Here is an 11828-nt window from a genome sequence, read left to right as displayed (position 1 = left end):
ACTCCTCAACTAGCCCCAACAGAGCAGTCTCACAACTATGCTTCTTACATTAAGCCCTCAGGTCAAAGCTTTAATGTGGATCAATGAACTCATTAACTTGCTTACTTATAAGTTGCTGGAATATCTTATCGACAGCATCGAGTACTGTTACAGGTCTATAGTTGCTAACGTTCAAGTGGTCGTCCAGTTCTTGAATATTGGCAGCCACTCACCCCTCTTCCACTGTTTAGGCCAATAGCCGCGAGTGATGCTATTGTTGTACAAACGTTTTATAGACTGAGCTAGTGTCGTCGATGCAATCTTAAGGATTTTGGGGGGATATTATCGTATCCAGTACTCTTAGACGGATTTAGTGGGGTGAGTGTCTCAGATTCTTTTGCTACACTTAGTGCCCTAAATTCGAACTGTCGACCATCCTGCAATAATTCACTTCGATGTCTGATTGCCTGTACACTAGTAAGACCTCCAAACTGTGCACTAGTATGATCTCCAAACTGTCTTTGTTAAGAGTTGCGGATCTCCAATATTTGTAGCAACCGAGGCAAAATGATCTGCAAAGTAGTTGGCGACCGTCTCTTGATCCCTCTCAAGAACTCCATTTACCTCGAGACTCACACACCTGCTATCGGTGCCCTTGGCTTTTGCATCAAGAGAAGGCTTGAAAACGTTATAGCATTCCGTGGGCTTAGTCTTGTTGTCCGCCTTCTTTTTCCAATGCCCTTTCAATGCTTTTCTCCGAAGTTTAGTTTTAGCTTCATTTCTCCACTTTTTTATCTGTTTAATAGTTTCCTCCGTCTGGCGCGCATGCTCTTTTTGTGTATCATTCTTTCATTCTAATAGCTCTTTTCCAGTCACTATTCATATACGGGACATCTTTTGATCTCACCCTCATCCTCTTTACGGGCGCGTGGTCATCTAGGACCTGACTCAATAATGTATTCCAGTAACTGTATTGATCATCCAGACTATCAGAGATGTTAGCAACATGCCAAGGCGCAGAGTCAACATCAAACATGAACTCCTTCTCATTTAGATTTTTAAAACTTCTGTAAGAGATGACTTAGGTTGGTTGGTATGTTGCTCTGATAGTCATAACATCATACACTGCAGCATGATCGCTTATTCCAGGGTCGTGAATATCACAGTCAACGAAGAGCTCTGGTCTGTTAATTGGTTAGGATAATATCCAATAATGTTTGACTCTTCTCGGTCGTTCTTCTTGGCTTATCAATTAAACACGACAGCCCGTGTACGTCTCCCACATCACATAGTATTTTACACTCTCTACCGTCAGTTTTTAGCTTGTTCAAGTTCAAATCTCCCGTAACAATGAGTAATTCCTTTTGCAAGGTGGCCAAGGTAATAGTATCATGAAGCTCATTTTCCAATCTTACATAATTATCCTTTCCAGTTGCTTTTGGCGGTCTGTACAGCCCTAAGAGTAAGGTATCGTGTCTTCCGACCTTGGATTGGATAACTAATGTCTCGATAGTGCTGAATTTCTTCGGAAGTTTAAGTTTTATGGGGAGGACATTTCACCAGAGTAGAGCCGTTAGAGTTCATAGGTCTGTGTGGTTTCCGCTGTTTTCTGCGTGTAATTTGTAGAGTTTGACACCTCTGTATCTTGCCACGCGCTAGTTGTCTTTGACTCATTTTTATTGCAAGATATGTTTTAAGCTCTCTAAGTATTAGCTCTGGAGGGACAAAGTTTGGAATATTCCGTGAACATGTTACTTGCATTTTGTGATGCTACGCCGGGCCTTGCTGTTTGATTAACTGTTGCAAGTTATGCTGCTTCTTATCACGGGTGTCATATTTAAAACGCCTATTTTTTTCAAACTATTATTTAAATTTTTTTTTTCATTTATTTCGCAGCAAATTTTGGTTACGTTTGAAATTACTTTCATTTTTAAAATCATTTGTTCTTATTTTGTTTCTTGAGATATTTTCTTCGATTTAAATTTATTTCTTGATTTATTTACTTTTGATTTTAAATTAAAATATTTTTGTGATTAAAAAACAAAACAAAATGGCATTAAAGGAAACAGAAAAAATACAATTGAAAAAGCAAATAAAACCTAAATTTACAAGAAACTTGTTAAGACAATGTTTTTTTTGTTATGGCAGTCCCGGGCCACCATACACAATTAATTTGATTTTTTTTCGTTGGCCTCTCCAAGTTTTCAGGCACAGAATATAAGCCAATTTTCACAACAAGTTTTTTCATTGCATTGTACATCTATGCAGTTCATTAAAGGATAAGACTAAGTATATCAAAGTTCCTGGCTCACAGGAAGCAAGTTTCGTTATAATTTAATTGAAACTTCAGAAAATGTAAAGTGAGACAATTGAAGCAGATGTTTCACTTCTGTGTTTTCTTTGCATCTTTGGGTAAAATTCATTTGCAAAATAAATAAAGGAGATCTGTTTGTCAGCCAGAGTGATAGGGCCCTCTGGCTAGGACGACAGATCTTCGTATTGTCATAAACCTAGGACAAAGCACTTGAAATTGAAAATCAAATAACATAAGACAATCGTGATTTTAATTACACGTGAAGTTTCTCCCAATTGACAGTCGCAAGTGTCAAGCAATGTATAGGTGATCATTTGCATTTTTAATACCGTTGATAGATCGTTATGGCCCCATGCACTTAAAAAGCTTGAAAAGCGACGCAATTCGTGCGAACAACGCATAAATGCACAGATAAGTAAGTGCTCATCCATGACCTAAAAAAAGGCCGAAAACCTCAAGTAAAAGAGCAAAGAACAACAAAAACGAGATAAATCACTCCTGAGACATAAACAGCCATGTCACAGATAAATATGACGACAGGAAACATAACTGGAGATGGACAGCAGAAAGCAGTTCAACAGATATCGTGTTCGTCATATTTAACTGCTGGAATACACAGCCACTTGACATTTCTTTCAGTTTTAAACTCCTTTCTGTCCATTGCTGCATTTTTTGGAAACACTCTGATCCTAGTTGCTCTTCACAAGGAGTCTTCGCTTCATCCACCGTCCAAACTCTTGCTTCGCACCCTTGCAACAACTGATCTCTGTGTTGGTCTTATTTCGGAGCCCCTAACTGTAATTTATTGGATGTCTGAAATGAATGAACATTGGAATATTTGTCGCTTCGTGTTATCTGCAGGCATGCTAACAGCCTCTATTTTGTGTTCAGTCTCTCTGTTGACGCTTTCTGCAATATGCATGGACAGACTTCTAGCCCTGTTGTTGAGACTTCAATACAGACAGGTTGTAACTTTGAAGCGAACCTACGTGATGGTTATTACCATTTGGATTGTTTCCACTGTCTTTACGGCAATGCAATATTGGAATCCCCTAATCAACTCATGGTATTGGATTATAGTTATACAATTTTGTCTAGTAACCTCACAAAGATTTTCTCCACCCTCCGTCATCATCAAAATCAAGTACAAGGCCATGTTCCACAACCGAACCAAACAAATCAACTGAACATAGCGCGATACAAAAAGGCATTGAACAGTGCAATATGGCTACAACTGACGCTGGTCGCTTGTTATTTTCCCTATTTTGTAGCTTTGACTTTGTGGACTATCAGGGGAGTATCTTCATCTGTTTATCAGGCTTCGATTTATTCAACCACTTTAGTTTACCTAAACTCATCATTAAACCCGATTCTTTACTGTTGGAAACTAGTTCAAGTCAGACAAGCAGTGAAGGACACAATCAGACAAGCGCTTAGCTATTGTTTTTCGACTTAGAATACGTAGACCTATATAATTAGAAGAAAAACCTTAGGAGTGCCTGCCTGTAAAAATCAGACAAATTCTTAATTTCGCGGCAAGGATCGAAAATTCGATTTCGCTCATATTCCTATGGTAAACAGGCTAGGGCATGACAAAAACTACTGGACATTTTATTTGCAAAATATCCTTTTATTTCAAAGAAATATGCAAATTACCTAATTCCGTTAAAATCGTCATTTGACGTACCATTTTATTAAGCAAATTTGAGAGCCTCACATGCAAAACCACATCATTCTTCTGTCTTTAAAACGCTCAAATATTTTTGTGCAATGTTTAATTGTGTACTGGGTTGATTTTAGGGAATGTTGCGGTTTTTACTGGGTGCAAAATAATTAAATTTCGAAGACATGTATTTGATTCACTTAAAAGTACTTCGTAAAAATAATTGATTTTCACCATGTACAAAACCTTCAAATGGATTAAGCTTCTGGTGGTTGAATCGCAGAAGGATGGTCTACAGATTCCTGTAAAAATTTCTTTGGGCAAATGATTGTGAGCGACGTGAGAGCTTTTCAAAGTACGTTAAAAATGCAGATATTTGACCATCCGTCGTCAAATTTCAATTTACGGGTTAGACATATATTTTAGCACGCGCCACATGTCTTGAGCTATATTAAGTTGATTAAGTCCATATTAAGTCACGCAATGCTGTCATCTCATTTTAGGGGGCAGGGGTCGCACAATTTCTATCCTAATACGTAAGGGTCCGTAAGGCTTGGAACCACAGGGAGCACACAGTCTTGTTGAGTAGGAAGAGATTAAATTAAGCAATGAAAAGAATCAATAGTTAACCATTGCCCGTGTTGTCATCTTTTACTAGACCACCGCTACCTATACGCCCTGCGTAAATACTGTAACACTAAACTCGTACCTAGGTCTTTTCGCGCTGTGCAATTATTTTTGGTTTACATATAATACAGTGGGCCACCCTCGGGGAAATGGGAGGTGGCTGCTCAATAGGGGTTGGTCGCTTAATAGAAGTTGGTGTACCTTGAATAATTTTTCACTATCGGGTGGTAAATTTAGTTAAATTTCTTAGTTTATACTACAGGCTGAGAAATTTCTGAAATGTGATTGGCTAAGACCAGTAGTATTTAAGCCAAATTTGAAATACTTACATGTAAAAATTACAGCCAGTTTCCATGGTAACTGAAAAATTATTCTTTCTAATTTTAAAACAATGGCGGATAGATTTCCCGATTGTGACGCGAAAGAACTACAACAATTTAAGGAAAATGCAGAAAATTCGAACACAAAGAAAAGCACTAAGACCTGGGTTACTGTTTGGACCACATGGGCTGAAGAAAAAGGATACAGTCCAGATATTGTAAGCCACGAAGCCAAGGAACTTGACGAGATGCTTCAGAAGTTTTTCGCCGAGGTGAGAAAGAAGGATGGTTCAGCCTACGAGCCAGACAGTTTGTGGGTAATGATAGCGTCCCTGGACCGTCATTTAAAGGAAGCAAACAGCAGCATTTCCATTGCCAAGGACAGAGAGTTTGTCAACAGTCGCAAAGTACTCGAAGGGAAAGCTCGCTTCCTCTGTGAACAGGGTTACGGCAAACGTCCCCGTGCATCAAAAGCACTAATCATTGAAGACGAAGAGCTGTTGTGGTCCAAAGGGCTCCTTGGCAGCCAGTCTCCGAAGTCCCTAATAACCACAATGTGGTTTCTTTTGACGCAGCATTTCGGATTACGAGGCTGTCAGGAACACCATGACATGTATGTCGAAGATTTTTCATTCACCAAAGACGACAATGGCGTCGAGTACATCACGTACGAAGAAAATCCCACAAAAACGCGTCAGGGCGGCCTTCGCAAAAAAAGAAGAGTGGTTCATCCGAAAATGTTTCCAACTGGTGGGCCAAGATGTCCAGTCAAGCTTCTAAAGACGTTCCTGTCACACAGACCCGAGGAAATGAAAAACAGTGGGCCATTTTACCTCGCGGTGATTGAGCGCCCTAAGTCTCAAGTGTGGTATAAGCGACAGAGAATGGGGATCCACAGCATTAATTCCTTCATGAAATCTATGGCTCTTCAGGGCGAGATTGAAGGTAAACGGCTCACAAACCACAGTGCACGCAAAACGCTGGTGAAGAAACTCAAAGCTGCCAACCAACCTCGCTCCGCAATTATTGGCGTCACTGGCCATACAAACGAGCGCTCTTTAGCCGACTACGAGGAAGGCGATGAGAATGAACAACAGCTGATTTCCTCAATCATAAGCTCTGACGGTCAGGCAAGCACGTCCAACCAACGCCGTCCTCTTCAGAATGTTGGCCTTTCCTCTGATGTGGAAAACACGCTGATGATGAATGAAGAGCGATTGACTGCAATCAACAATTTCCACGGCTGTCAAGTGACCATCAACTGCCAGCTTAGCCAGAAGTTTCCCGAGCCGAGGTGCAGTGTTCCACACGCAGAATCGATTGCAGATGATTGTTAAACTTTGATTGATGAGCCTATTAAAAACTTTCACTCTTTAGAACTGAGATTTACAGACATTCGAGTACAGTTTCATCACAGTTGTGTGATGTGTGACCATATGTGATGTTTAAGCGATCACATGTTTAATCACATGTCATTGTAAAGCCATTCAACTGCGCGTGACTAAATAAAAATATGTGTGTTATATGAAATGCAAAATTTCTTTGCCTTGTAGTATAAACAAAAAATAGCACGGTTTCTTCGGGGTATTTGGGATAAATACCGGCTCGTGATATTTCAAAACTCCCCAAATATCACTCGCCGCGGCGGCTCGTGATATTTTGGTGAATTTTGAAATATCACTCGCGGTATTTATCCCAAATACCCCTAGAAACCGTGCTATTTCCTATACAAACATGCAGTCAATTCAAGACGGCATTCTCGGAGACCTAGGGGCAGTTAGTGGGGGCGGGGAAAAAGTCTAAAAGGGTCTTCGCCCGAACTTTTCTCTCACCCGTTTAGACTTTAGGCTCCCAATAACTGCCCCTGCCCTCCGAGGATGATGAATTGACTCCATGTTTAGTAAGAAATTTAGCTAAATAACAACCCGATAGTGAAAAAATATTCTAGGTACACCAACTTCTATTAAGCGGCCAACCCCTATTGAGCAGCCACCTCCCATTTCCCCGAGGGTAGCCCACTGTATTATATGTAAACCAAAAATAATTGCACAGCGCGAAAGGACCTAGGTACGAGTTTAGCGTTACAGTATTTACGTAGGGCGTGTAGGTAGCGGTGGTCTAGTAAAAGATGACAACACGGGCAATGGTTAACTATTGATTCTTTTCATTGCTTAATTTAATCTCTTCCTACTCAACAAGACTGTGTGCTCCCTGTGGTTCCAAGCCTTACGGACCCTTACGTATTAGGATAGAAATTGTCCTACCCCTGCCCCCTAAAATGAGATGACAGCATTGCGTGACGAACAAAAAAGGGAACCGCTGCAAGCAAGGATTCAAGCAGCAATAGATCAAACGATGATCAAACGTAATATTTTGGTGTAATGCAAAGCAAGCAACTATCTACAAATCACTTAGCCGTTTTTGACTTAGACGCAGTGGTGATCATATGTGTCGAAAGAGGGTCATAGATTCAAGGTATTCGACCATTAAATAAGTTGACAGTTGGCGATGTACATCGGACATTGTGTAAACAAAAGCAAAGTTCTGCTTTATGTGCGACGAATGGTGACAGAAACACGTCAAATCGGTTTTTGGACCTGCCTTTTACAGCAAATAAGGTTAGAACATTTCAAAATTATCAGCTCTGTGTCTATTTCAACTTAATATAGCTCAAGATATGTGGCGCGTGCTAAAATATATGTCTAACCCGTAAATTGAAATTTGACGACGGATGGTCAAATATCTGCACTTGTAACGTACCTTGAAAAGCTCTCACGTCGCTCACAATCATTTGCCCAAAGAAATTTTTACAGGAATCTGTAGACCATCCTTCTGCGATTCAACCACCAGAAGCTTAATCCATTTGAAGGTTTCGCACATGGTGAAAATCAATTATTTTTACGAAGTACTTTTAAGTGAATCAAATACATGTCTTCGAAATTTAATTATTTTGCACCCAGTAAAAACCGCAACATTCCCTAAAATCAACCCAGTACACAATTAAACATTGCACAAAAATATTTGAGCGTTTTAAAGACAGAAGAATGATGTGTTTTTGCATGCGAGGCTCTCAAACTTGTTTAATAAAATGGTACGTCAAATGACGATTTTAACGGAATTAGGTAATTTGCATATTTCTTTGAAATAAAAGGATATTTTGCCAAATAAAATGTCCAGTAGTTTTTGTCATGCCCTAGCCTATCTACAGTAATAATATGAGCGAAATCGAACTTTCGACCCTTGCCGAGTTATTTTCCATATTTATGGACAGGGACTCTGAAATGGTTCATGATGTCTGAAGATTAAGATTTTAGAACTTCTCTGGTAAATTAAAAGAGGCGCTTAAACAGTTGATTTTTCCGTATTATATATTTTGAATTCTGGAGCAGTAAGATAGTCGTAAGTAAGAGAGAATTTCATCATTGTTGTAAATGAAAGACTTTGCATAGGAATATTTATTATCAGTTTTAGGCAGTAGAAGTGATTAAAAGCTCTTAATAAATGCCTTGTCATATTTCCACAGTGTTTTGCAAGTTCCTGTTCGCTTTTCTGCTGATTGTGATTTTAATTTTCGTCAGAATGTGCAACTTACACATGACGTTTCTCTCATTTGACAGTCGCAAATGTCGAGCACTGTATGGATGGTCATTTGCATTTTTAATAGCGGCGGTACACGTTGGTAGATGTTTATAGCTCCATGCACTTTAAAAGCTTGGAAAGCAACGCAATTAATACGAGCAACCCGTAAGGACATCAGTGACACACTCGGCTATCGCCTCGTATGCCACTTTTTTGTTCTTACCACATTTTCATGTCATCTGTGATCTATTACTGAACAGACGCACGGCAACATGGAATCTATTTGTTAAATAGATAGTCAGTAGAGTAGCCAATCAGAGAACGGCATTCGTGATAGAACGCTAGTAGGTTTATACTAATAAGAATTAAAGAATTAAACCGTTGAATGTTAAGGCCCAGCCAAACGATCGCAACACTTCAACGCCTCATATCGCAACATTATTGGCCCAGCGTTTGCAAGCCCCGGCCAAACGATCACAACAGGGAGTTTAAGAAAACCACAACGGGAACGGGAACGGGAACGTCGCTAAACAGAAGATTTAATCAGGAGAACAATGGCTGTTCACGTGCGTTATAATTCTTGGTACATTTCTTTACCGTCCTCGGTAAAGCAACAATGTGAAATGACCAAATTCTGCGTTGTCTGGAGAACGTGAACCACGACGGCTAATTTTTTAAATTTTTATTTCAAGTTAATCGCTGTGTCCCAAATTCAGTTTCATGCAAGTTTTGTCAGTGATAAACAAAATAAATGACTTCAGAGTATCGCAAGATTCGTAGGTAAAATATAAAGTCATTTTTTAATCGACGTTGTCTTTTGCGTCGTCGTCGTGGTTACTTAAGAGGTTGTCTCTGTAAGAACCGACCACTGATTTTACTTCGAAAATTCGATTTTTCTCATAAGCTGGGATTTCAAAGCCCTTACATAGTCAATCACTAAAATGAGTTTTGTTTCATTAAAAATTCCAATTGAAGTTTTCTAGGATTGATTGAAGTTCGGTCCGCTCGGCACAAGTTTCATGCCCGCCGAAACTGGAAAAATAGCACATATTGCCGGCGCTCTAAAAAAAATAATATTCGCTCAAAAGTCCCAATTCTTTTTTTCAACTATAGATATATCATAGCAGTTTGTTTAGCCATGTTGCAATTATAATTCAATGTTGTTCCTTCAAAGGTTAAAAGGAGATTTTCTACCCGTTAAATCGAGTTTTGAACCAAACGCGAAAATAGCTCTACATTGAAGGCACGTTTTAAAAATGTGGCACCTGTTTGAAACTGCTGAACTACATGAATAGAAAGTATAAATGTCCCTTAATTTAAAACAATAATAAAATTTGTCTGCCCACTAGGTTTTCAAAACTAACGACCGCTCAAAGTGCAGGAAATTTTGAAAATATTCCGGTGAGTAGCTAACACACTCGCCTTCGTAAAGTGCTCCGATAAATTTCCGTAAATTTCTTACCTGAAGTAAAATCAGTGGTCGGTTCTTACAGAGACAGCCTCTTAAACTCCCCAATATTTCGACACGTACGGCATATAGCAACATTATTGGACGCAACATATTGCGGGCGTTTGGCCACCCTGTTGCGACGTGTTGTAACATGTGGTGTGTTCCAAATCGAACTAGTGCGTATGCCCTGGCGCAACGATTTTGCACGAACCTGGCCAAGCGAGTAGGGCATCATGCAAACTCCAAAAATGTTGCATGAAAAATTTGACCCAAAACTTGACCCAACAAAACCGAACATGTCTCAACGCGTCGCATCAAGGTGCCCAAATGTGCGCAACATGTTACGGCCAACAATATCGCGATATGTTGCGCAGAAATGTTCCAATCGTTTGGCCGGGGCTTTAAATCGTTCGAGGTAAGCGAAGCGAGAAGTTAAACTTCTCAAACCGTACGTGCTATTAAACACAATCAGCTTTCTGTTGCAAACATCTTTTTTTATGATCAAAAGACCTCATCTGTCTTAAATGTAAATTGAAGTGAGCACTTATTGAACAAAGTTTGACTGTGAGACTTATCATATGTCTGTAGATCAAAGATGAGAAATATGTGTTGCTAGAGAAATGGCGATAAGGTTATTGTAATGAAAAACTGAAAATATTTTTTCGACAAATTTATGCCGTTTTAAAACGGAACATTTTAAGAGCTTCTTCTTAGCCAGGCGAGTTTTACTTTACAAGTAAGCTCATATCGAACACAATGAAAACAAATGAAACAATCAGGATATTTCAACACAAGAGTTACGCTCAAATATTTACCATTCAAGTTGTTTCGTTGAGTATCCTCTTTATCCAATTGCATGTTGTTTGCTTCATGTTCGAAGTTCTGTTTGCGACGATCGTTGATTCTTTAATATCTGAGGTGTTCAAGTCAGCATCATATTTTGTTTTTTAGTCAGTAGTCATAGGTTTTTGCCCGTGTTTTCGTAGTTTGAACTCGTACATGTACATGGTTTATTTGTTATCTCGTACTTTGCTCATTTGGCAGGCTTTCAGACAATATAATTTGAGGACCGACCCGTTCCGAAAACGATTGACATCTTTGAATGTGACATGAGATGACCGTATAAGGCGTAATTCTTTCCAAAACTTTCTTCACAAAACACAGCATTCTGTAAATCATGTTGTTCATGAAGAGCGAGCAAATATGATAACACAAGCTGTCGCTGTCTCCTCTGTCGCTGTCTCCTCCCCAGTTTCGTGCTCTTCCGCGAACGCCTGGGACCAAGAACGGCTTGCATTTTATGACTCGGGCTTTCCTACGGAAGCCCGAGTTATTAATCACCAAGTTTGTTTTCCTAATTAAATTACTTCCTGACAGCTCAGGCAAGCAATCTGCCATTTTTCACACGAGCGTGGTTTCAATTTCGTATATTTACGTTATTTGCAGGTCAGGTGGTGCGCTTTTGGCCAATGAAAAGAAAGAGGAAAAATGCATCGAATGATAATTAGTTTTATTTGGTGTGGGAAGCGTGGTTTTCCGCGTTTTGAGGCGTTAAGTATATTTGCAAACTTACAAAACACGATATTTCATGGTATTGTAACCTGTATCCATGCAGTCCATTACGGATAACATCGAGTGTATTAAATTTCGTGGCTCACAGGAAGCAAGTTTCTTTAAAATTCAATTAATGCTTAGTTCCTTGCCCCCGAGTGGGGGATAGGGCCGGAGATCAATGCTCGCCATCTGTCCCTATTCTTGGCCACAGCTGCTGCTGCGGCCCACGATGTAAGTCCCAGCTCAGCGCGTTCCTTCTCCACAGTTCTCCGTCATGTTTACCTTGGCCATCCTCTACTTCTTTTTCCACTTGGTGCCCAGGATAATGCCACGTGTGGGTTT

The 11828-nt window shown here is 39.7% G+C and overlaps 1 protein-coding gene and 1 pseudogene across 1 annotated transcript; both read left to right on the top strand.

Annotated features, from left to right (window-relative positions):
* The first annotated feature begins 2446 nt into the window (after window positions 1–2446).
* LOC149116342 (histamine H2 receptor-like) lies at window positions 2447–3826 on the top strand (annotated as a pseudogene).
* Window positions 3827–4819: 993 nt separating this feature from the next.
* On the top strand, window positions 4820–6440 carry LOC149116341 (uncharacterized protein KIAA1958-like). Its single transcript, XM_089282280.1, has one exon. The coding sequence runs from the start codon at window positions 4975–4977 to the stop codon at window positions 6238–6240; it is 1266 nt and encodes a 421-aa protein (XP_089138406.1). The 5' UTR covers window positions 4820–4974; the 3' UTR covers window positions 6241–6440.
* Window positions 6441–11828: the final 5388 nt, after the last annotated feature.

The sequence above is a fragment of the Orbicella faveolata genome, unplaced genomic scaffold, assembly GCF_042242905.1.
Source record: "Orbicella faveolata isolate gen_17 unplaced genomic scaffold, um_ofav_v1 contig_12, whole genome shotgun sequence".
In the NCBI taxonomy this organism is placed as follows: Eukaryota; Metazoa; Cnidaria; class Anthozoa; order Scleractinia; family Merulinidae; genus Orbicella; species Orbicella faveolata.
Note: the sequence above shows the minus strand (reverse complement) of the source record. Positions and strands in the feature narration are given on the sequence as shown.

Bases quoted from the DNA above. Each gene is read 5' to 3' on its own strand.
- LOC149116341 (XM_089282280.1), top strand. From the start codon at position 4,975: ATGGCGGATAGATTTCCCGATTGTGACGCGAAAGAACTACAACAATTT.